This window comes from Leuresthes tenuis, unplaced genomic scaffold (genome assembly GCF_036924035.1).
Source record: "Leuresthes tenuis unplaced genomic scaffold, fLeuTen1.0.hap1 SCAF_2, whole genome shotgun sequence".
Taxonomy (NCBI): Eukaryota; Metazoa; Chordata; class Actinopteri; order Atheriniformes; family Atherinopsidae; genus Leuresthes; species Leuresthes tenuis.
The window spans coordinates 38,998,303-39,025,176 of NW_027325356.1; the positions used below are offsets into that span (position 1 = coordinate 38,998,303).

The following is a 26,874-nucleotide window of genomic DNA, read 5'->3' on the forward strand; positions in this document are numbered from 1 at the left end:
TATTGGGATGAAAGGATCTGCATTAGGCTGGTTTAAGTCACATTCATCTGATAGATTCCAGTTTGTTCTTGTAAATTAAGAATCTTCCTCACACATCGAAGTAAGTCATGGAGTTCTTCAGGGTTCTGTGCTTGGACCAATTATTTTTACTTTATACATGCTTCCATTAGGTAACATTATTAGACAGCATGGCATACATTTCCATTGTTATGCTGATGATACTCAGCTGTACTTATCTATGAAACCAGATGAAACTAATAGGTTGGTCAGACTACAGGCATGTCTTAAAGATTTCTTTAATGACTCAGAACTGTCTGCTTCTAAATTCAGACAAAACTGAGGTTGTTCTCATTGGACCTGAGCACTTCAGGGAGAAATTGTCTAGTTATATAGTTACTCTGGATGGTATTTCCTTGACTTCTCGTTCTACAGTGAGTAACCAGAATTTATCATTTGATGCACATATAAAACTGGTTTCCAGGACTGCCTTCTTTCATCTTCGTAATATTGCTAAAATCAGGAACATCCTGTCTCAGGGTGATGCAGAAAAACTAGTCCATGCATTTGTTACTTTAAGATTGGACAACTGTAATTCTTTATTATTGGTCTGTCCCACATATTCTCTGAAAACCCTCCAGCGGATCCAAAATGCTGCAGTCAGAGTTCTGATAATAACTAACAGGAGAGCTCATGTTTCTCCAGTTTTAGCTTCTCTTCATTGGCTCCCTGTTAAATTCAGAATAGAATTTAAGATTCTTCTCCTCACATATAAAGCTCTTAATGATCGAGCTCCATCATATCTTAAAGATCTCATTGTAAGGTATTTTCCTAACAGAGCACTTCGCTCCCAAACTGCAGGTTTACTTGTTGTTCCTAGAGTTTCTAAAAGTAGAATGGGAGGCAGAGCCTTCAGTTATCAGGCCCCTGTAGCAAACTCAAGTGTGAAATTTAATACAAACTTAAGATTTTAAATGACTGCAACATTCTTTTGTGGGGATGGTCAGTGTGGAAATACCAGATAGGGGATCTCTACATCAAAGAAGAGAAATTTACAACAACCTTTGCCCACGAAAGCATTTTGGGGGAGTTTTCTCAGCGTCTCTTTCCACAGACCTGTGCCATAAATTTAGGTAAATGCATTAATAGCTTAGTGCTAATGAAGCTGAACAAACAACGGACCCTTTCAGGAGAGTATTGGGGAAAACCAGAACAGGACCCTTCCAACCCTATATGGTTCAAAGTAAACAATGGTGACAGTTTTCCCTGACTCTGACTCAAGCCAGAGATAGTCGCAGCATGGACCTCTCAAAAGGATCTCACCCAGAATCACTTTTTAGCTGAATATTGAAACTGTAGTAAATGTGCTTTATATCTTTGTACAAGTTCTTTCATGTTCTCAGTGATATCACAAGCTGCATTTTAATACCTTTTTCCCCTTTTCACGATCAGACGTAGAACGATACGGAAGATGTTATTATTTTGGAAAATGACTAATCAGCTTATGGAGCCACATTGCCCCCGAGTGGTCCGTAGTACTGAATAGTTAAACCCAAAACTAAGTCAACAACTTGCATATGACATTTATATGAAATAATGCAACTGTTAACCAATGCTTCAGCTGTTTCTTATTGTATTCTGTGTTTAACACAGGAAAATAATATTGTTTGGTTCGTTAGTCATACGTCATAACTTTACAGATATCCATCTGAATGTTGAGACTCATAACCATCATGTTATGTTATGTTATGTTTTGTTATGTTATGTTGTTTTTGATGAATTTACATCCTAAGTTTATGCTATATCTTTACCCTTTATATCTTAACAAGTTATGGTGTTTTTAGAATCCTCTGAACAAATGTTTATGAGATGGAGGAATGCAGGAGTCGAATTGCTTTGAGGCAAACCTCCTTGCAGGTCGCCTTACAAAACACGCCCAGGCAGACGTCACAACAGTTTCAGGCATACCATTGGCTGACAGTGTAGCGTAAGCCTACGTCATGCCCCACCTCCGCGAATCAAACTCTGGAAACCACGAGGAAAAGTCAGTTATTGAATAGGTTATTGAATAGAATATTGATGGAATATTGAAAGAGAATATTGAAGGTCCAGATCAGTAGAGAAGACGAAGAGCAGAGAGTTCTAATTGATGGAATGAGAGATGGAGATGGAAGAAAAAGGTCCGAACAAAGACAGAAAGGGAAGAATGTAGTAGAAAGATACATTTTACGTTTTTGTTCGTCCGTCATCCTGTCTCCTTTCTATAGCACGTTTTAAACTCTGCTGCTGCAGCTTCCTCACCTATTTTTGATCACCAAAAGGAGCCAGCGTTAAGCTTGTCAACCTTTTTGTCAATCTTTGGTGAATTTAAGTTCACCTCATCAGAGTTGGTCAGCAACCAAAACCAACTCGACCCTTGGACAGTTTTATTATTATTTGCGGTGAATTCCGACACACCACCCCGTTTGTCTTCCGAGCTACCAGAAGGAAGCCATTCTCTGGCACAGGAAAGTGACCGGTCCAGTCCCTGAAAGTCAACCACAATGAAGGCCGCGAGACTCGGAACTGAGAGAGGCCCAGTGGGACCCGCTGGCGATTACCTGTGGTTCGGAGCTTACCTGACCGTAAGATCTGCCCTGTTCTTACATTTCAGACGGTATGCGGTGGGTGTCGAGAGAATTTGCTGTTAAAATGACAAATTAATCCAAGCTGTTAGCCTTTAACTTCAAATAGTAACAAACCTAGACTATTTGAATGATTCCGGTATCCATCCATCCCCTCCCCTTAGTTCTTTTCAATTCACTAAGTGTTTCTTATGTCATCATCCATATTCAAAGCATTTCTCCTGTTGTCTTGAGGTTCATGTCTTTGGTCATGTAATTTTAATAAATGGTTCATATATATACATTTATAAAATCAACCGGCTTTTGCGTATGTGTTCTTTACGTATGTGTGAGTCCAACAAAACGAGAATTCACGAGTAGCAACTATATGAGACTGGAATTTATTAGTTATTAATTAATAATTGATTACTAATTTAACATACCAGAATCGCAAGACTCTGTCTTTTTCCTTCGATTGAAGGTGGTGCCCTAAAACGAGGTTTAAATAAGTCTTATTCAGATAGTGAGAACTTTTGGATAAATCCTTATATCTTATCACATCACGCTACGTGTGTCCGCTATAAATATATATTGTTGGTGCCTTGTGTGCCGGCGATATATAATTTGGCTACACCCCTCTCTTGTGGAATAAGCTGCCCAGCTCAAAGCCCAGCTGGTCGAGGCGGATGGCCAACCTTCCTGAGTCTGGTTCTGCCAGAGGTTTCTTCCTGTTAAAAAGGAGTCGTTCCTTTCCACAGTTGCCACAGGCACTCTCAGGACGGGAGACTGGACTGAAGACAAGTTTTGGTGCAATCTGTTGGTTTCCTTAGCTAGGATATTGTTTTTTGAATTTGCTCTATGTGAAAGAATTGGATTATTTTTAAATTAATTAATTGGATTTGATTGGATTATGATTACAATGAATTGAATTCCAATTGGCTTGAATTGGACTATATTATTTAAGTGCCTTGAGATGTTGTTGAAATTGTTGTAATTTGGCGCTATATTAATAAAACTGAATTGAATTGAACAAAGCAATAGTACACGTTCATTCATTAATTTGTCTTACAGTACTGGTGAAATAAAGACAGATAATGCCTTATTTAGAGGCTGCATCGTCTCTGCCCCCTTCACTCCGTTATATGGATATATGCCAATTGCGAGTTATCTAAATAGCTTCCAAAGGACGCCGACTTTCGCCAAACTGTTCTCGGTGAGTAGATAAACGTATTTAATTCCAGAAATAAGGTCTACGTTTAAAAATACCGGGGTTCCCCTTTAAGACATAGCAAACATGACAAAAAAAGAAAACACATTTTGCACACATTACAAAAGCATAGTTGAGGGAAAAGACAGTATTGTTGCTAGACTAACTGACATGTTAACTGACATGTACAAAAAAGAATGTGTGGAGAATTTCAAATGTAATAATGACCACCTTGTTCTTATGCACACCTAAAGAAGTGTTTGCAGGCTGATGGGATAATATCAAGAAAAGCTTCATTGCTTGGTATTCAAAAAACCAGAATGCATTTTAAGTGTTGGTATAAACAGCAAATGGCAACACAGCAAAGAAGTAAAAGTACTGCCTTTTCAACTTTACTGGGATGTGTTGCAGGCCTGACATACAAATGTTGAAGTGTATTAATCAAAGAGACAAAGCGTAATTATACAACCGCTAATTTGACTGTGGGCGACAGCTTCCTTCCTTCCTTCCTTCCTTCCTTCCTTCCTTCCTTCCTTCCTTCCTTCCTTCCTTCCTTCCTTCCTTCCTTCCTTCCTTCCTTCCTTCCTTCCTTTTGCAAACAAATATTAGCATGTTATTGAAATCCTGGAGATTTTTTTTGTAATTTTTTTATCACAAATTCCTGTTTTTGACTTCAGTCAGAGATGCAAAATCATATTTTGAGGCTTTTAAAGCTTATGTAGGGTGTTTATTTGTAACAAAACATTTGAAAAAAAAACATCTAAACAAGCAGCTTAACAAAGTTCATAACCATGGTAAATAGCTACCCTGTTGTAATTGTAAGTGTCTGGAGTGTCATTACTCATCTAAAAGTCAAAGTAGTATTCAACGCAGAGTAAAGCATCAGTCCAGAGGCTCCAATCTGGCACACATTTCCTCAAAAACTCACTCAGACACAAACATATGCACTTGTGTAGCGCTGTAACAAAACATGTTGTCCACAACTTGACTCTAACTTGCATGTTTCCTGTCTACGCTGTGTGGAATCTGTATCTACTGGGGACAGTTAGGAATGGCATATCTCCTCTCTTTTTTCCCCTCAGCCAGCACATCAATGTCTCACCGTCCAGCTTCAAAAGTGAAGCGAGTGGCATCGCGTCCATAGCGCCTCAGTGAGCAAAGAGGCCAGGTAACCAGTTTGGTGCGAGGGTTGTGGATGTCCCAAAGATAAATGTTCTCATGCGTGATCTGCATCATGCACTCCCCATAGATGTTGAGATTGGGACAGGGGAGAAGGAACACACTGAAACGCTCTAGGAAGACAGAAAGACAGACAGACAGGAATGTAGTCAAAGATCTGTTTGCCATGTCAAAATTTATCCTATGTGAAGAGCTGATACTCTGTTGGGAGTCATTGCAGTTTCATTGCTCAGTGTAATTTCTTACTTAAGTCTATTTTAGAAGATCTTTTATTTTTATCTGAACACATACTGATTTTATTTAAAATACCAGAGTTGTTTTAGCGCATAAATTAGATAAACTGTTATTTCAGTTATGTGATGAGAAGGACACTGCCTCAGACTATTTCCACAAATTGTTGCCATGAAAATTTTTGTGCAAGTCTCTGACTGATGATAGCTTCCCAGCTACCAGCTGAGAATGTTCAGGGAATCAACTTCAGTGAACAAAAACTTCGGCAGAGATTGTATAAAATACTGGCTCTTATCATACATTGGCAAAGCTTAAAAAGGAATGAAAAAACATTTTCTGTGGGCCACACTATGAGGTCAGGGTTGCCTAACGTTTAGACTGTGTTTGAAAAATGTCTGTGTCAGGGTGTTTATGCGCTAGTTGCAAATCACTGCAAAACACTATTAATTTATTTGTTTATTTATTCATCCATTCATTCTTCTTTTTTTTCTTTTTTACTCAAATTCAAAACCCTTGAGATCTGATACTGCTTTTGTGGTTCTAAAGAAGCTCAAAATATGCACTTAAATCATAATCAATAATAATTCAGATTTCCATGTCCACAACAGCTGATTAAGCTTATTCATTCATTCATCTTTCATACCCTCTTCCTCCTGTTCAGGGTCATAGTGGGTCCTATCCTGCTGCTAATGACTGAGAGGCAGGGTACATGCAAGTTTATTACAGAGAAAAGGAGACAAAAAATATCCTTTCTTAAACTTGCTGTCAGTATATATGTATAAATTAATCTAACGTTCATATTTTTGGACTGTAGGAGAAAACCTGGGGAAAATCCAAACTCCATACAGAAAGATGCCACTTCAAAAAGGTTAGAATCTAGAAAAATCTTGCAAGCATTGTTTCTTTTTATAGAGAAAATATCTAGAAAGTGACTTAGGAAATTCAAACTCCAATGAGAAATTAACTTTGTTGTGTGTGTTTGTGTGTGTGCATGTGTGTGCGTGTGTGTGCGTGTAGTACCTGTGTGTTCACACTGTACTCCAGCAGCCAGGAGGTCAGGTTCTCCCATATTGATGTCATTTAGCCGCATGCCTAGACACTCTATTGACAGCATCTTGAACCATTCCTCTGCCTCCAGCTCTGAGAGAGAGGGGTCACTTTATGTCTTCTGGTATTCTCAAGTTTTATTTTTTTATCATGCTGTGACAAAGGCCTTTCTTAAAGTCTGTGCTTAGCAACTGTACCTAGCAACCTGCACTATAGCTAGATATCCTACTTAGTTTTGTTTATTTATGTGTGGCCATAAGTGTCTCTTGGTTTTCAGACATTACCTGATTCACAGGTGAAGGTGCGTGAGGTGTCGTCTGTGAACACAATGGCCACTGCCTGTCGCTTGGTATCCCGAGGTAACCGTGTGATGTTCTTCACGTTACTAATTTCTGTCACCTACGCAACAAGTTGAAGGTAAAGTGATAAACAAAGTGTATATCATGGCGAATTGAAATACTGATAGTTTGATTTAAATCATAAAGTAAATATTTGAATGACAAAGATGATGATTCTTTGATGGTCTCTTCAAGTTTAAATAAATAATTAAATAGAGGCTGAGAGGAGGATCAGCTTGGCTGGCTAACTGTAGAGGACTAACAGACTGCCCTTTTGAAAATATCTCACAATATGAATGAATAGTAAAATCATGCAAAACAGCTAAATAATTATCTTACTATATATGAGAACATAACTTAAACATCCTCTGCATCACTGAAAATGAACTCTGAACTCTTAATACTTTTGGATAACATTGTACCTCATGTATTTCTTATAGATTCTATCATTGTCATCATAGACAAAACAAATTGCAAAGTTCCTCAACAACTCCACATTCAGAACCAAAAGGGCCAGGGGCCTCATGTACAAAGACTTGCATGGGTTTCCTACTGAAACATGGCATACGCTCAAACCCAAATGCCCTCCTGAGCACAAAAATATCTGGATGTATGAATCCAAGCACATTTCCTTTGTACATCCCAATCAACGTGGAATGTACAAAGGAATGTACAAAGGAATGTACAATAGAATGTCCACGCCCCTACTGAAATATGCAAATCGTATTTAAATGAGTCCTGCACCTGTGAATGCCCTCTCTGCTCGATCAGAAAATAAAGAAAAAAGAATGAGTAAGATGGGAAAAAAGAAGAACTTCATGGAAAGCGAGATGGAGGTGCTACTTTCTGAAGTGGAGTTGCGCAAAAATGTGCTCTTTGGCACACAGTCCTAAGCAGTCATAAGCAGCAAACGTAAGAGGAGTGGGTGGGAGAGCGTGTGCAGGCTGTCAATGCTGTTGGGTCTGAGAAGCGCACACAAGCAGAAGTGAAGAAGAAGTGGTCCGACATTAAGGTGGATGTGAAGTGGAGACTGGCTGCCCACTGCCGAAGTGTGGCCAAAACAGGCGGGGGGGACAGGAGAAGAACAGAGTGTCAGCGCAACAATGGGGGGGTGGGAGCACATCTGATTACACCCAAGGTAAATATCTATGTTTTTGTGTAACTCACAACAAAAGTGTTCATACAGTAACTAGTGCAGAATTGCGCTGGGCAAAAGGTGAGGCTGATTAAGATATTTCTCACTTTATGCACAGGGTTATCAACATTTTGTACACGAACAGGGGCTTGTTAGAAAGAACTTGAGATTAGTTTAACCAGCAAAAAACAGCAAGAAACTAACTTTAACCACCGACTAGACTTGATGCTGTGAAGACGGGATAGAAATTGGGGGCGCACATGCTCAATGCACGTCACGGATAATAATATTAGGACAATTACACGAATAAAGTTACTCACCAAGAAGCCACCCATCGCGCACAGTGCCAGCTTGTAGTCTGTTCCCAACTTTAACTTTTGGCCTGTTTAACTGCATTGTGGGAATTTGATATACCTGGCTGAGATGCAGATAATTCCGTGCCATTCGGCTGGCTCGGCTCAGGGTCGACTGGCACAGTCCCAATCGGTTGGCCTCTGCGTTGCGCTCCAACACCGTCCGCAACTCTGCGCACAGTTCCAGGGGAATTGCCCTCAGGAATCTGATGAGCCAGTCACCATCATGTGGAAGCAAATCCTCTCTGTTTCTGAACACACGCTCTCTGTCTTCTAATACCGCTAAAGCAGCCATTGTTTTTAATGGTATGCCTTTGCACCACTTTGCGCATGGTTTCATATCCACTCGTGTAATTGCAGACACATGGGTGTGTTAATTGTTTTTCAGTATTAATTGTTCATGTGTCTCAAATGTGCACATCACTCAGTTTGAGGGCTAATTGTTTTCACATTTATTTATCATAACAGTTTCCCAACATCACCGCTAAGTGTCGCCAAAAATCAACAGCTGTAGAAAAGTGCGTACGCCAGCCATGAAGTTGGCGTAAGGCGCCGCACATTTCCACGGTCATTTCATTCTTGATACATCTGATTGTTGACGTGAAAAAGAGCCATTTTTTGTGCTTAGGCACCCTTTGTACATGAGGCCCCAGGTGAGGGAGTGGTGATGATAATGAAGAATGCAAGTCTACTGAGTTTTCAAGAAGACAGGACAGCAGGATGACTGAGATCAGAAGACAAAGAATCACACTTTAATCTGAAGTTTGTCTGCTGTCATCTCTGTCAACGATTGTGTGTGTGTCAACCATTTATCTTTGATTTACTCCTGCAGAGCACCTGCAGAGTATACCTATCCTTCACAAAAACACACATACTTACTTTAGGACATGCTCTTATGTAGGCAGCTTTCTCATCAGTGTACTTCTCCAGACGACGAGGTCCTTTGCTGGATGACTTCTTGAACACCAGCCAGCAACGTCGATAGATCTTTAATGCACATGCACAGAAGTACACAAACAAATAATGCTACTTGATATAAAGCACCAATTCAAATCAAAAACAGTAAGTTGATGAAAATGTTACATGGTAGCAAATTTGATTTCAACATTGGCTTTTTTTTTTTGTAGTTTGACTATCATAATCATTTCTGATATACCAAAGATATTTCTTGCTGAGATTCTTAGTGTGACATAAATGCAGAATTTTCAGCTAAGAAAGGGGTGCTAAGAAGTCTGTGCTGGGACCAGGCTGTATCTTTTCTCAAAGTGCAACCCATCACCATTCTACAAAGTTTGACAAGTGAGGTACACTAAGTATTAATTGGCTCTTTGTTATTTGCTCTTGATTGGGCTGAACTTAAAATGTTGGTTTAAGATGTTTTTGAGTTCACATCAGTACTCTGGCACTATGGGAAATACATCTCTATACATACATTCTACTCAGATCTCATATGTGTTTCCTGTCCATAAAGTTCAGTATGGTTCATTTTGGTCTCACAGTTGATGATATATATTACTGACTGAATTTGTTTGGATATGGTATTTCAACAGAATCAGCTTATCTGACCAATTGACTGCTTGTTTGTTGCCTCATTCAAAAATTGTTAGGAAAATCTTGTGAATTTGACTAATTACAAATGTGGTCTAATCTAAACATAATGAACATTAACTTCCTTCAAACATCTCTGTGCACCTTCAAAAACTCATATCTGTCAGATCTGTGTTTTGTCTATCTGACTTCCAGTAGAGAGCTGTGGTGTCTAAATGCAGTTGTTTTTGGATGCTGAAAATTTTAAGATCAAATATAATGATATTTGAATGATATTGACAAGCAACAATTCACAAAGGGGAACTCTGTTTGGCAATGAAATTTGGAAGCCTTGGAAGCACAAGCCAGGAAAATAATCAATAGAAATCTAAAACACACCTTCTAAATTATGCTATGTTATCATTTAATTATAATATCATTTTTATGATATTATTAATATAGAGTAAAAACAAAACAAAGCACACCTATCTATAATTACAAACTGGATCATCTGATAGTCAGCTGATCCCAGCCACCACCAACAATGCTAATGCTGTAGCCCTTTAACATTAGCCGTTGGTAGCTTGCCAACCTTTCTTTTTTTTCTTTCTTAACAGTCACTGAGCCACTATTTTTTCTTTTTAATTCCAGGGCTACTTTGTGACGGAGTATTGTTTCACTCACCAAGGGTCTTTGATTTAAAACAGCAGGATTATTACTGTTCCAGGAGGGGTTTCTTCTTCTTTCTTTCTTTCTTTTTATTTTCTGTTCATCTGTCTCTGACTCTGTCTGTTTGGGTGTCTCTCAAGGTGCAGCTCTGAGAGTGAGGGCACTTTGGTCTACACAGCCTTTTATATCGGGGGACTGTTGTTATGGTTACATTAGAAAAATATAAATTTATTTCATTCGTTAATTAATAATCATTTACTAATTTAAATCATGTAACCTACATATTAATCAAGTAATGTAAATAAAATGATTATTTATTTAATATGTCCAGTAACCAGGGCTTACATAAGCATGTTTTTAAGCAACAACCCTACTCACATTAACACCAGGACACTGATCTATGAAAATTATTTCTCTAGCTCATGTAATCAGTATTATGATTTTCAGCAGATGTTCTTATCTAAAATGATGTGCAATACATGAGCTTGAAGCATTACCAATGTGTCTCTGTGTGTTTCACATGGAACTGACAGGAAATGATGCATGTGAATGCTGGACATGATGCAGGAGGTAAAATCTGCTTTGACACATTTGATGTACTGCAGCATGTTAATATTACAGAATTGGGCTCCATTTGATTAGGTTGGTTAAGTAAGTCTGGAAAATATTTGAGTGTTCTACTCCTCCCTCCTCTCATCAGCAATACATTTATAACATAAAGTGCCTGCACCCTCTGTAATTTATTTAGTTTGTCTTCTGAATTTTACCAGCTCACATTAGATACAAATACATAAAAATACACTTATTTTGGAAATACAATCAAAGAAATTAAAGCAAGAAAGCTGCACCCCGTATGCTAATTAGTGTGCTGCACTCTTGCCATCTGAGAAGGTGCTGCTGTTCTCTTTGTACCCCATTTTTAATTGGATTTGTTCACATTATGTTTTGGTGCCATAAAAGTATAGTGCCGTGAGGCTAACTTAAACTTACATCAGAAACACTACCTTATGATTATTCCATATATTTATATTGATATTTTAATTTTACTCTGAACAAAAAATGTTGTTGTCTGTTCTGTCAGATCAGTGTAACCCTATTGCATTCCATTTGTCTCCAGTTCTCATTAGAACCAGTATCAATGAGTCTCCTCAATATCTCATCAATAGTCCTGATCCGACATCCTGATTTTCTGCATTGTATTTCGTATTTTGAAAATCTTTGCTGGGCTTTATTTCAAGCAAATACAGATTGCCCTGCATCTGTAACCATACATTAATTCGGGCACAGTACAAGCCAAAACTGTAAGATGGACCAGTAAATCAAAAGCTCTGCTTTTTAGAGCAGCTCTTTCTTAACCACAACAGATCAGAATCTAGGGACTGGATAGTGTAGTGGTATGATATCCATCTTTCGTGTGGGGGACCTAGGTTCAAATCCCCTGCATGAAAGGTATCTGCCTACTGTAAGTCGCTTTGGATAAAAGCATCTGCTAAAAACATAAACAGAGTCTGCCATCACTAGTGAACAAGATCCCAAGATACTTTAACTCCTGTTATTGAGGTTAGGCCCCCTCTCCAGTACAGAGGAAACACTCCACCCTTTTCCAGCTGTGAACCATGTCCATGGCAGGGGTAGACTCTCATTTCACTTGGCTGTAATCTGCTCAAGTGCATAGTGAAAGTCATGGCTTGAAAAAGCCAACAAAACCCCATCATACGCAAAGAGCAGAAATGTAACCCTGAGGTTTCTGAACCAGATATTCCTCTCTCCCTGACTATGCCTTAAATTCTTGCCCATGAATATCACAAACAGGATGGGTGACAAGGGGTAGCCCTGGCGGAGTCCAATACAAACTGTAAACAAGCACGACTTTGTGCCAAGAATGTGGACACAGTTCATGCTTTGGTCATACAGGGACCGTACAACGTGTATTCCTACAGCACCCCTTAGGGGACACAATCATAAGTCTTCTTCAAGCCAACAGCACACATGTATGCTGGATGGTCAGACTCCCATGACCCCTCAGTAAATCTGCGAGGGTGAAGGTCATGCGCACTAGTCCGCCACCTGGGCGAAAACCACACTGCTACCCATGGAGGTTTGACAATCAGTTGAAGCCTCACTTGCAACACCTTGGAGTAAACTTTCCCTCAAGGCTGAATAGCGTGAACCACCTCCAGCTGGAACACACTCTCCAATACCAAAAAAATGCAAAAATAGGGGCCATCACCTCAGTCTGCCACTCTACAGATAAGAAGGACTTGCTGTATACATAAAAACAAGGCGTGTGAACATCAAAATCTCCATCTGCTGCAGGAACATCAAACTTTTAGCAGTAAGTCTATGTCCCTATGACCTGCCTTAAGAGTTTGAAAGTTTTTGTTTACATCCACCCACTTGTAAACATGAAGGTAGCAGGTTACGTCATCCACTCCGCTGTTACTAAATTACAAACACAGCACCCAGAGACACTACGTGCTTTCTCCTATTGTTTGGACAGTAACACCTGGGGAAATAGGACTATTGACCTACTACACACTGTTTTTTATAAAAAAGCATAAAAAACAGTAAAATTACAGACATTATCTTTAAATTGACAACCTGCCTGTTATTTTATGTGTTATGCCAATAATGACAAACTACAGTTATTTCCCCTTTTTTTTACAGGAAAATTATATAATTTACAAAGGAATAATTACCATTACCAATTATACCATTGTATAATTACCATAATAAGTATACAGTAGCTTTTCTGTTTTCTTAAATTACTATGTAAAATTATGATAATTGCCTAATATTTTATGTTTTTCTCATTATATAAAGGCTTGTCTCCATACTGACAACTTAAGATTTTTTTCTGCAATTTTAAGGTAAATATCATTAATTGTATGTGGTTTTACATTGAAGATAGAAAGAGGGACAGACCAACAGAGATTGAGAGACAGAGACTTCAAAGCTCTGTGGAGCAAGAAAGCAGTGTAACAGAAACTTTTTTTCTTTATGTGATTTAGTGTGGACTTGAACTGTTAAGTATTCACAAATGGCAAGATTCAGAATAACACAAATGACAGTGATGCAACAAACAATGTTTATTTTTACACTTGAGAAAGTGTAGAAAAGGCATATCACAAAGCCTTGTCCTGTTTTGTGGACCAAAAAACTTCATCTGACCTTTCATCAACACAAGAGTGAGTGAGTAGATATTGACTGAATGTAATTCAACGTGAATAATATAAAAGAAATCCTACTTTTTACAGTAAAGGCATTTTAGTAATAGTTTCTCTCTGTGTGTGTCCCCTCCAGGATCACCAAAGATCCAGACGATTATTGGCAATTTGGAGGAGGATTCTGATTTTTTTGCTTTTTCTGCTGTGTTCTCTGTTACAGATTCATTGACCTTTTGTGGTATTTTGATTTGACTTAATACACTGTATAGTTAGGATTCTTAAATAAAATACTATAATGCTTGTCCACAAATGTTATCAGAACTACCTTATACAGAGCCCACAAGGGTTAGGAGAATATTGTAGAAACAATATAAAACCTAAAGGGAAAGTTCTGTTTCTTTAAACCTGGACCTTATTTCTAGCGAAACATACGTGTAACTTGGAGTCCTGCGGACACTATTTAGACTATTTACACAAAACTAGCAGTAGCAAATCACGTTCACTCCCATTATATGGATATATGTGGATCTCGAATGATCTTAACAGCGTCACCTGTTTTTTTTACGGGTTTTTTTCTTACAGTGTATGCATACATTGAGGACATATTGTACCACCCCACTGCCTGCCCTGGGGAAAGCAAATCACAACCTCATTCTGGTTCAGACTCACTTGAAACCAATAATGAGGGAGCTAGATGCAACCAGACGCTCATTCAGAAAGACTGAGAGAGACTGAGAGACTGCTTTGGAACAACAGACTAGGATTTATTGCGGGGGTAGCACAGTGAGAAGATTGAGGAGGTTGATGACTGCACTACAGACTTCTGTATAAACGTTGTTGCTCTGGTAAGAACTGTGTGCTGCTATGCTAACAACAAGCCCTGGATCACGAGTGACATCACGGGCCTTCAGAACCAGAAGAAGAGGGCCTTTAAAGACGGCGATCCGCAGGAGCTTAAGCATGTTCAGAGGGAACTCAAAGTCCAGGTCAGGGAGGCAAAGGAGCAGTACAGGAAGAAGCTGGAGCAGAAGTTGCAGAACAACTGTATGAAAGAGGTGTGGGACGGAATGAAGATCATCGACGGCTGCATTTCGAAACGACCATATAGGAAGATGTGGTGAGAGTGAACTAGTTGAACAACTTCTGTAACAGGTTTGACCATTGCAACCCATTCTCACTTCAGAACACAGCATGCTACCTGGTGGCATGGATTACAGACTACATGACAGGCAGACTTCAGTATGGGAGACTGCAGGTCTGACACTGTTGTCAGCAGCTTGGGAGACTGTGCTCACCCGGATACTGTTCACACTGGACATGTTACCAACATAACTTGGAGTCTTGCCACCTGAAAAAGTTTGCAGACATGGCCATCATGGCCTGCATTAGGAGTGGACAAGAGGAGTACAGGAAACTGATCCAGGACTCTGTTGCATGGTGTGACTACAACCATTTGCACCTCAACAACACCAACATCAAGGAGATGGTGGCGGATTTTAAGATAACATCAATATTCTTCAATGTTCTGTACTGTACACCATGGACCTTAATCTATACATTCCACTGCACTGGACTTTAAATCTTGTTGTTTTGTACTGTATTTTCATCAGTATCTATTGCATTGTCAATTTCTCCTTGGGGATGGAACACAGTCTCGCTCTCTCTGTCTCTCTCTATATATGTACATAGACATATCTATCTTCATTGCCATTGCAATCATTTCTAAAGATTTCAGATAACTGTATGTTGCTATATGAACAGACAGAAAAGACAGGAATAAGTGACAATTCCTGATAAATACTGTGTTTATGCTTCTTTTGCATGGTGTTGGCACAGTGGCTCAGCTCATGTGCATTCCATGAATACATGGTGTGCTAAATACAGTAATTAAAACAATACACTATAATAATCCAGCCTTTTATTTTAATAGTCATCTTCCTCTCATTTTATTTTCCAGGACATATTTGTGCACTTGTACTCTGGGCAAACACTTTTTTCATTAAGATTATCTTGTAATCAGGCCATGTAACTTCAAAGTTAATCTCTTATCATCTATCCTTGTTCATCTGAACTTTATTCATATAATGCAAGCTAGTTAAATGTTTGTGTATTAATTTCTCAAACCAGGTGTTTTTATCATTTCAGTAATTAAAATGCCCTGAGAATTGATTGATCAGAACATTTTCATGTTACGATATATGGTGGTGGAGAGGTGAGAACCCAATTGCAGATAAACAAAAGAAAAAAACTGGCAGACATAAAACTTAACTGGAGATTTATTTGAAAACAAAAAACAAAAGTGCAGCAGATAAAGAAAAACTAAAACTGAGAAACAGAAACAAAATGCAATAACCTAACACATAAAAAGCAGAAACCCAAGAACTGACTACCAAGTATTTCCAGAGGTTGTAACAGCAAGGAGTATATGTATTGGGAGAAACAAACGAGGAAGTGGTTGCAGCTGAGGTTGAGTCAGTTGGAGACAGGTGTGGAAGTGAAGATGGTAACATATTAGTAAAAAAAATGTAATATAATTAATTTGTAAACTTTTCATCACAGAAACATGTAGCAGTCTCAGGGAAGCTCAATTGCTCAATTAACATTCCTGTTTCCTGTGTATGTTTTTCAAGGATACAGATGGGGGATCTCCACCTCCAGTAAGAAACAGACATCACCTTATTTACATTAACCTTTGTCCTGGGAAGAGGATTTGAGAAACCCTCCCACACGACCTTTCTCCTTTTTCTGTCACGATACAGCTGGAAAACATTAACACTCTAATGCCAACTGGCAAGCTGTCTCTGAACAAACAAAAGAACCCTTTTAGATGAGGATCAGGGGAGCAGCCAGACCAAATGTTGCTTCCTCCTTATCTGTACATGTTAATCAAACGTGACATCTATCTGCCTTTATCTCCAACAGAACGAAAAACATTTATTCTCTATTCATCACCCCTTGGAAAATAACTATTTTCTTCAGATTCATTCTCAAACAGATAACTGGAACTGCATTAAGCATGTTTTATACCTTTGTACAGGTTGTTTAAGGTTTTCATTGACATCTCAAGCTCTATTTTAATACTTTTCTCAAGGTTGTACGTGATACACTAAGAAATAAGTCATTAAATAGAAATATCACTAACTTTTCTGTGCCACATTGCCATCTCGAAGTCAGTGGTACCGAACAGTTAAACCTAAAATAATCCCATGGTCAGATACTTATATTAATTAACTCTATGGTTAATCAATGTGCTTTGTTTTTCATGATCTACTCCAGTGGTCAAAACCGGCTGATAACATTTTGTTTAATTTGATGTGTATAACCATACAAACCCGATCAGGATTTTGGTATGCAAAGTATCTGAGACTCACTATAATCTTTGTTATGTTAGTCCAGAATATGTTGTTTTCTAATGTCTTTTTATATCATATGTTATTTCATCTCTGTTTTATATTACCGTACCACATGCTTTTTTCAGAACTCCTTGAATGTGTGTTAAGACAAAAGAATGGAGAAATGATTCTTTATCTTATTAAACTCTTACCTTTACATTAAAATCCATACTCCTGACACCCAGAATCTAAACCATAAAGTTTTCAGACATAGGATTGGCTGAGAGTTGAGCGCAAACTCCGCGTTCGCAAGTAAAAAAAACTCGGGAACAATGCCAGGAGATTAGATAAGAAGATTAAAGGAAGAAAGCAAAGGATAGAAATTGTGTGTTTTCGTCTTTTTTTTTGGTGCCATCTTTTGTTTCTGGTGTTCTATATTTCTCTGATTCGTATCTGTCTGACCACGCTGCTACAATTGATATCACCTAGTAGACAAAGTAAACTCTTTGTAGACCACGTCATTTTTCTCTCAATTAGCCGGTACAGTTTATTCCAGTTATTTAAGGTTTTTATTTGAAGAGGGGTTAACCTTATTGGAGTTGGATTGTTCAGCTGAACCAACCAAGTCCAACTCAAACCTCTAGATTAACTAAAAAATAAATTTATTTCTACAGTTCAGTTGTTTTGACACAACATTTTTCTGATGACACCTGATCGTTGCATCCTTGGCCGCGAGACCCGAGAGTAAGAAGAACTCTACCATTTTACCAGATGCACTGAAGGCCCCTGCCACTAGCCAGCAAGCAGATACCCAACCGCCTTAAGGAGCAAGGCCCGAGAGTGACCACTTGGGGACATCACTCTTCAAGAATGGTGGTGAAAGGGGAAAAAAAGGCTATTCAGCGGGCGAGTGGGCCGCGTTTGAGAAGCCCTGCAACTCAAAGTGAGATCCAATCTCTGTCGGCTTCGGAGGTGATGTGCATGTGGTTGGTTGACTGCATTCCCTAGCTTCTTCCCAACCAACGCCAGATCAATCACGCAAAAATTGGACGAACTGGAGCTGTCCATCGCTAGTAACAGTCATGTCCTGAACTGCAGCGTGATGATAATGTCTCGTCATTTCCTGTTTTATTTTGAAAAATCATTGACCTTCTCCTCTCGTTTCAGGTATCTTGGCCTTTCTCTCGTGTCAAGTGTCGAAAGTGAAGACAGGAGTTCCGTGTGCGACACATAACCCAGTTGGTTTGCAGTGGTCAGTATCCGCCTTCTCCTTGCACTCCTGTATAGTACTATTTGGTGCTTTGTGACTAAAGCTTGTTTTATAGTTGACATGTTGCTCACGGCGTGTGATGTCAAAATGACGTATTTCCTCCTGGCGTGCGCCATGAAAAGGCGGCGCATAGTCGTGCACCAGTCAAAATTTGTAATCCGTGATTTTAATTTCTGTTTTTAGTGTTTTTAAGGTTTTTATCTGTGGGGTCGTATGGTGTGCAGCACTTTGGTCAAGCAGGTTTGTTTGTTTTTAAAGTGCTATATAAATAAATATGGTATGGTATGCCTGAATGTTTACTGTTTTTAAGAAAATCATTAATAAAGCCGCCCGCATCAAATTCAAGTCACTGATGTTTGCCTACAAAGTGCTTAATGGAACGGCTCCCATCTACTTGAATACTCTTGCAAAGGCTTATGTCACAACTCGGTCCCTCCGTTCGTCCCAGGATTGTCGTCTAGCAGTGCCTACACCACGCCTAAGACAATCCAAACTCTTTTCATGTGTCGTCCCACGATGGTGGAATGACCTACCGAGCGCTACCAGAACAGGGGCGTCTATCTTCAAGAAACTCTTGAAAACCCAGCTCTTCAGAGAGCACCTCCTATCCTGGCACTTACCTTGTACTTACCTACCCCCTCTATCTCTGCACGTTTATCTTTCTGCACTTCTTTCTATGCCTGCATCCTATACCTACTCTGTCACCTCTGACATAGTCAGACTAGTGGGTTCCTTCTATGTAGTTTATTGTTAACTTTTTATATAGCTTGTTATATCTTCATTTGTAAGTTGCTTTGGATAAAAGCATCTGCTAAATACATAAACATAAACAATGTTTTAAACGCTGAAATATGTCTCATGCCTTCTGGGTAAGACTTACTTGCGTTACCTTAACTAATATAAACTTTGATTCTTTGGGTGAAAGTCCCAAGGTGGTGTTGTTGGTAACCCGTAGGCTACGAGCTGGGCCTTCTCAGCCTGTTATCATCTTGTCCTCCATGCGCTTTGTATGCACTCAGCCTGCACCTCCCACACCTCCTCTCGCCACACTAGCTTAGATGAATGAGAATAGGTTATGGCAGGGGAGATATAGAGGAAGACAGGGGGCTCAAAATTCTGTTCAGAATCAGTCAAGTGAGGCAGATGTATAGATCCAAACAATAGCTGTCAGAGAACTCACAATACTCAGGGAGTGAAACAGAACAGGCTCAGGTTCTGGATCCAAACAAGGTTGATCCACTAAACATCCCAGGGTAAACAGGTGACAGAATCCAAAAAAATGTAAACATCTAGAGATCCAAGAAAAATAATAGTTGAGGGGTCAGGTTTTCATGAACTCACAGACAAGGGGAATCCAGATGCAGGGATCAGGTCAGGTCCAGTACAGGAATAAGTCGGGAATCAGGAACAGAATGCTGGAGAGTTGAGGTGCGAATAGCAGACATTCTGGCAATGAACTGGGCTGGTAGATATCCTTAAGAAGGGAGAGGAACAGGCGAGACTGATCGGGTAATTAGTGACTGATGCAGAGAGCAGGAAATGAGCAGAGTGAGAGGAGAGAAATAACCAAAACAAAAAAAAAAAGGCTGGTGATTGTAACACATTATGGCTACGTTCACACTGCAGTTGCAAGTGACCTGAATCTGATTTTTTCGGTCATATGTGACCCATATCTGATTTGCTTTTGACAGTGTGAACAGTGCAAGTCGCATTGAATCTGACATTTTCTAATCAGAATCAGTTCACTTTTAAATGTGGTACTAAATCGGATAGGTATCTGTTTTTTTTTTTTAATGCGACCGCAATCTGAACAGCCAGGTCGCATTTAATGTGACTTTCACTTCTGACCTGACGAGGGGTGCTAAAGGGTGGGTTGCTGAGCGTGCGGGCGGGCAGCACGTCCCAGTGGGAGGAGAGCATCGGCGAATTTGTGGTCGATGAGGGTGCTGAAGACCGGGAGGCAGTGTGTGAAGGCTGGGCATGGGAGCCTGGTTGCTGGAGAAGGGGAGCAACGATGGGTGCAGGTCCGATGAGTGGTGCTGAAAAGCAGGTGGCTGTGTGTGAGCACTGGGCAGGGGAGCCAAAAAAGTACCAGGGGCATGAGCTCAGCCTCAGAAAAATGGCAAAGTCCAAATAAGTACAAGGGGCAATGATCAACTGCGCATGCGGGTCACTTCAGGAGCGTGAGCTGTTCACACAGTAATCCGTAGACAGGCCACATTTAAAGACGTAATGTGAACAGCCAAACAAAAACTCGGATTTGAGCTGTAAATCAGAATTGTTAAGACCTGCAGTGTGAACGTAGCCTAAGACAGTCTAAAACTCAAATTTGACCAATTTTGCCACCTAATGTTTCCAGTCAGCCTTTGCTTATATTTAGTTAGGGATTGGGATCATTTATGTGGATTTCTAATAGGATCTTTGGCTTAGCTTTGGAAGTTCAGTTGGTTTATGTGGATATGATCATTTATGGAAATATTTTATTTGGTCAGCTGTCTGAAACCTTAAAACCAGTTTGCAAGCTGCTTTGTAAAAGACTGGCCTGGCTTTACAGCATAATCTCTGATGTATATAAAATGTGTTTTTGTTTCTTTCTCTCTAGAAACCTTCAAGAAGAGGAGCCAGTCACTTGTGGAGATCTATGCTCCACAAAGCATTAAAATAAATGTGGGAATAAAATGTTTTTTTTTTTAAATATGAAAGCTTACCTCATCTCACTTCTGTACAATAAGTTTGAGGTTTTTGTTTCTCAATAAAAGATAAATGTATACTAATGCTTCTCATATGTCAAACATAAAAATAAATGATCTTGTTCAACTTTTGGCCATTTAATGAAAAAGATGTAGATAGTTGTATAAACTGCACAATGTAAAAGGTATATTCGTGTGCTGAGGTAAAGAAGCAATCCAGACTGAGGTCATGTAAAAAACTGTTTCATGCTGAACCCGGTGTCACATTTTATGTTTTGATTCATGTCTTGTCTTGTCATTTCCTGTTTTATTTTGAAATATTAACTTCCCTCTCATTTCAGGTATCTTGGCCTTTCTCTCGTGTCAAGTGTCTGATTGTCTTCCCTGATTCCTAAGTGTTTCCACCTGTTCCCCATGGCTCCTCATGTATTCAAAAAGTCTGCGTCTCCCTTGTCTTGTGCCAGTGTGTCGCAACCATTACATGTTCTTCACTCTACCGTCTGAAACTCCATAATCCACGAGCCTGTAGTAAAGCAATCCTCCTACAGAACATCCTTGTTTTGTCATTTATATATTATAGTCATAGTTTAGCCCACAGTAAGTTTTCATAGTCTGTTTTGTTCCTCCGTTAAGGAGTGATTTTGGTTTTCACTAATGTTTCATAGAACCTCCGATAGTGGAGTGTTGCTTTCTTGATTTATTGTTAATGTTTTATAGGACCTCCGTTAGAGGAGAGATTTATGCTTGATTTCATGATGCCTCTGTTAAAGGAGAGAGAGTAATAATAATTGTTATGTTTCATAGTGCCTCCCTTTGTGGTGAGTTTTGGGTTAATCGTCATTGTGCCTTCGTTAATCGTGAGCGTGTAAGTTTATTTGTAATCGTTCATAGCCCTTTCTGTTTTCCTCCTAGAGTGGAGAGAGTTTTTGTTTTGATAATTTTTACAGCTGCACTATCCTCTAATATAGTTATTGAGGAGAGTGCTTTAGGTTTTCACAGCCTCTTGTTTTCACTCTGTTCTAGAGAATCCCAAGTTGTTTATCCTGATTAAACATTCTGACTTTTAAACGACCCTGCATCTGTGTCCTGCCGGTCTGTGACACCAGGTGTATATCCAGTAACTATATGTAAGTAAAAAGTGCTGTGCTGTACATACATCTGGCATAGTGGATTGACAGAATTGTTGTTTTGTGTGGACTAATATCGTACTTAAATTCAACATGGTATTTAAATACTTGTGATGACATTTTTGGACAAATAGCATGTATATTTAATACTTAGACATGAGTGATCCCCATCGGGAAGCAAAACTCAGGTGTAAAATGTAGTTACTTTTTGAAATTATTTTTCAAGTGGTATTCTTCTAATTTTTTTAAACAAAATTAGCAGTTAAAATCATGTTTCTAGACCCTTCAAAAAGGGTAGATCCAATCATGCGCCTGCTAGTCAAGGGACTCCGTCAGGTCGATTAAAAACAAGTATGTGTGTGTGTGTGTGTGTATGTATGTATGTATGGGTGTGACTCTTACAGGTCATTAATGCGTAATATCAAATGTATCCACATTTCTCTCGAACTGTGCCATAGACGTTTTGCCTGTAATACTGTTGTCCTACTGTCTTCTCCTACTGTGGTGAGGAGTGTGTAATATTAGGCAGTTCTTAAAGGCTGCAATAGAACAGGCTCTTTATCAAAGCAGAAAAGCATTTGTGCCTTGCAAAGTCATTGACATTCCTCTGATACATTTTTGAAAGCTGGCAAGTGAAGACACCCTAGAAAAGTTAAAGTAGTAGCTGAGTAGCCAACCTCGACCTCAGTCAAACAATTACCACATTTCACGTTTTATCACTGCTTCATCCAAGCCTTAAACTGCATCACTGTCCCCCTCACCTGCCTGACGTAACCAATAACGCCATTCCCCTGGACACACGAGCCAAACAAACTACCATAAATTGTAAGGTACAATCTACATCAGCCCCATTCTCCAACAACCTCAATCCAATCTAGAATTTATTGCAAGGGTCAATGCTTCGGACTCTAGGTTTAGTGGTGTCTTCACATAAAGATCACCTACTGTCACGGCGAAAGCCAGGCTGACTCACAAATAGGACTCAAGAGCAAATGCGACTCAGGGAGATTTGAGTAAAGACAAGGTTTATTAAAAGGTTGGTGCAGCGATGAGCCGACAAGTGGATCCAGGTGAACAGGTAACTCTGAGAGGAGAGGGAGATGGTTAGCGTGAGTCGGAGAGAGGATAATTTGCCCAAGAGAAGATGAGTGTTTTTCCTTACTGATTCAAAGAGGGTTTCTAGAGTGGAGGGGAGGGTGCTGACTGAGGTGAAGAAGGTACTGAGTCAATGTTGGGGTGAGCAGGCAGGTGTTTTGGAATCCACAGTGGAGAGCTAAATCCTTCAGCTTGGAAATCCAGAGTGCAACAAGCAACAGAGGAATAGACACACTGTAGCAGTGAGAAAAATCTGGAGAAGACTGGATGCTCCTGCAGATCCTTATGAAGGTGTCTTGACGAGTGCAGGAGCTGAACCAGACTCCACCCCAGGCTTCCTGGAAAACCTGCTAAACCCCGCCTAAGACCTAGAAACCAAACAAACATCACAGCCAAACATGATCATGATACCCAACAAGGACACCCCTGCACCTTATTCTCTTGTAATTCATCTACTACTGAGTGAACCTCAGGTGGAATGCGGTCTGAAAAGTTTGCTTATCATCAGTATATAAATGTCACGGTCAAAGAGGCCATTACATATCAGAACTTCACAAGGAGAAGAGGGGAGACAAAGAGAGCTGTGTTTTAAAGAGGAATGTTGTCTCCACTCTGATCGTTATCTTTACGCTTGCCAAATAAGCCGACTCAAGAGATATACCAGGTCTCGGCACATGAAAGCAAGTAGTATATTGTATTTGTGTGTGTGTCACCAAATGAAAGAGCAAGGGAGGCAACCACTCGTTGGAAAACTTTTGTGAATCTGCAGAAAGAAGGTTTGTGTGTTGTTCTTCCTTTGCAAGTAAAATACTAAGGCCTCTGAGGATTTTCTTGGTTTCATGCCGTTGTTTGTGAGTGAATTTTTCAAACAAATGCTCTCTCCGGGTCGGGAATGAGATCTTCACCCGAAGTGGAGGAGTTCAAGTATCTCGGGGTCTTGTTCACGAGTGAGGGACGAATGGAGCGTGAGATTGACGGGTGAATTGGTGCAGCATCTGCAGTGTTGCGGGCTCTGCACCAACCCGTCATTGGGAAGAAGGAGCTGAGCCAGAAGGCGAAGCTCTCTATTTACTGGTCAATCTACATTCCCACCCTCACCTATGGTCACGAGTTTTGGGTAGTGACCAAAAGAACGAGATCGCGAATACAAGCGGCCGAAATGGGCTTCCTCCGCAGGGTGTCTGGGTTCTCCCTTAGAGATAGGGTGAGAAGCTCCAAGAGGAGCCACCCTATCACAGGAGGGGCTCGGAGTAGAACCACTGCTCCTCTGCATTGAGAGGAGCCAGATGGGGTGGCATCTGGTTAGGATGCCTCCTGGACGCCTCCCTGGTGAGGTGTTCCGGGCATCTCCCACTGGGAGGAGACCCCGGGGAAGACCCAGGACACGTTGGAGAGACTATGTCTCTCGGCTGGCCTGGGAATGCCTCGGGGTCCCCCCGGAAGAGCTGGAGGAAGTGGCCAGGGACAGGGACGTCTGGATTTCTCTGCTCAAGCTGCTGCCCCCGCAACCCGACCCCCGGAGAAGCAGTAGATAATGGATGGATGGATGGATGAGTGAAACTATGATGTGGGGAACTGGGTGTTGCTGACTGTTAAGTTAGCCTTGAAAGAATGGTGACACAAGCTGGGGAGCACAGAAATCTCATTCCCTGTTTGGACTGATCATAAGAACCTTGCATACATTCGCCTAACAATGTTTAACACCGGTCAGCCCCACAGGGCACTTTTCTTTGGCTGCTTTAACTTCACCATGACCTACAGACCAGGTTCTTGGGAGTTAAAAACATTGTCAAGGAAGCCCAGAGGGGCCACCCAAACTCAGGTAACCATTCTTCCAATTGTCTGTTTGTACCTGATAATGTCCATAAAAAGGTTATCATGTGGGGACATTCTTCCAGATTGAGTCGTGCACAATCTTTCCCTGTTAAGGAGACGATACTGTTTGCCTACCATGGAGAAAGACATCAGTGAATTTGTGGTAGCCTGTCCCTTCTGTTCATGTGGTAAAAACATAAACCAACCTGTAGCAGCCTCCTAAACCTAATTCCTGTTCCGAGCTGTCCTTGGACAACCCACTTTAAAGGATTCACAGCTATTCTGGCTATTACTGACCTCTTTTCAAAGGCTGTTCATTTTGTTGCTCTCCCCAAACACCCTTCAACTCTAGATATTGCTGAGTTATTGACCCAACATGTCTTTCGTCTCCATGGAATACCCTCAGACATTGTTTTTGACCAAGGAACTCAGTTTATCACTCAGTAATGAAAGTATGGCTGCACATCTTTGGTCACATGAATACAACCATCTTTTGGCGGACAGATGAAGGACCCTGGCTGCCGACTACCATTCAAGTCATTTGAAATAATCAAAGTAATCATCCCAGCTGTTCTTAAACTGAAGCTGCCACGTAGGCTGAGCATAAACCCCTTGTTCTATGTCTCTTCAATCACCCGTTGCTGTCAGTCCTTTTGTCCTTCAAAATCCCCTTCATCCATCCAGATCATTGATGACTTCCCCGCATACATTCTCTGCAGATCGCTGGACATCCAGCGTCAGGAGCAGGCATACAAATACCTAATAGACTGGGAGAGTTATGGTCCCAAGGACAAGGCATGGGCTCCACTTTCGTTCATTCTCGATACTGACCTGATCTGTGGCTTTTACTGCAGTCATCCTGGCTAACCTGGTGTGTCTACTGGAGAACAGCCTTATTTGAAATTTGGCTATATTAATATATACCTGCACTTTACTGTTTTTCCTAAAAGATGGAACTTTGGAGCGAGTTCAAAGCGCGTAAGCCCATGCTGCTGATGCTCTGCTTGCGGTAAGACATTTGCTGACGCTTTGCTTTGCGGTAAGACGTATTGCATCACTTCCTGTTACCTTGTTTGTGTACTCTGGAATTTCTTGCTCCTTTTGGACTACTAATAATCACTTTATTTCTCCCAATAATTTACACATTTTTGCATAGTTAACTCTATAGCATACTTGTTCTATTACAACACTCACTCCTACAGATCTTTAGTCCTTATTTTCACTCTTTAATGGTGTGTCTGGTTCTTTAGCTTAGCATGGCTATCAGTACTCTCCCTCCATCTCCTGCTTTCACCTGCTCTGTGTGTCAGATGTTTAGTTACTCCTCTGCCTCCTTTCGCGATAATGGTACATGTAACAAATGTAGTCTTTTTCTAGTTTTGCAGGCAAAGTTATCAGATATGGAAGCTCGGCTCTGCACCGTTGAAAACCACCCAATAGCGAGCCAGGCTCCTTTAGCCAGTGCGGCGCCACCTAACGTAGCTACCTCCATTAGCCGCCCCCTTGCAGAACCCGAGCAGCCGAGACCCCAGAGTAGGTGGGTAACTGTCAGGAAGAAGAGTCATTGTCCTAAAATCAAGCCGTGGTTCACCATCAACCTGTCCACGTTTCAAATAGATTTTCCTCACTCAATGACACACCCGCTGAGGACAAAACCCTGGTATTTGGCAGCTCTATAGTCAGAAATGTGGCATCAGAGACACTAGAGACCATAGTCAAATGCATTCCAGGGGCCAGAGTTGGCGACATAGAATCCTATTTAAAACTGCTGGCTAAGGATGAGCATAAATACAATAAAATAGTTATTCAGTTACGTCAATCGGAGGTCACTAAAATTAATGTTGCATCGGTGTGTCATTTTGCCAAAACAATGTCGGACTACATAGTTTTCTATGAACCCCTGCCAAATCAGACCAGTGATGACATGTTTGGCTGCATGTCCTCCTTCAATTGTTGGTTGCCTAGATGGTGTCCAGCAAACAACATATATAATTGGCAATCTTTCTGGAGAAATCCTGATCTGATCAGGAGAGATGGCATCCATCCCACTTTGGAAGGAGTCTGTTTTCTAGAAATATGAACAAACTTATTT

General features: G+C 40.4%; 2 protein-coding genes and 1 pseudogene across 2 annotated transcripts in view; 2 read left to right on the forward strand and 1 right to left on the reverse strand.

The window, feature by feature from the left end:
* pcsk6 (proprotein convertase subtilisin/kexin type 6) overlaps positions 1–3,292 on the forward strand; it is a 171,998-nt gene extending 168,706 nt beyond the window's left edge. Inside the window, exon 22 of the mRNA XM_072381035.1 lies at positions 3,274–3,292. The gene's annotated coding sequence lies outside the window, so the exon portion shown is untranslated. The remainder of the gene's footprint in view (positions 1–3,273) is intronic.
* LOC140302299 (uncharacterized) overlaps positions 1–26,862 on the forward strand; it is a 334,032-nt pseudogene extending 307,170 nt beyond the window's left edge.
* dok4 (docking protein 4) overlaps positions 1–26,874 on the reverse strand; it is a 172,570-nt gene that overhangs the window by 22,199 nt on the left and 123,497 nt on the right. Inside the window, exons 3-6 of the mRNA XM_072381049.1 lie at positions 8,970–9,077; positions 6,549–6,663; positions 6,238–6,357; positions 4,910–5,099 (exon numbers count right to left, since the gene is read on the reverse strand). Of these exons, the coding sequence (XP_072237150.1) occupies positions 4,910–5,099; positions 6,238–6,357; positions 6,549–6,663; positions 8,970–9,077 (533 nt within the window). The remainder of the gene's footprint in view (positions 1–4,909; positions 5,100–6,237; positions 6,358–6,548; positions 6,664–8,969; positions 9,078–26,874) is intronic.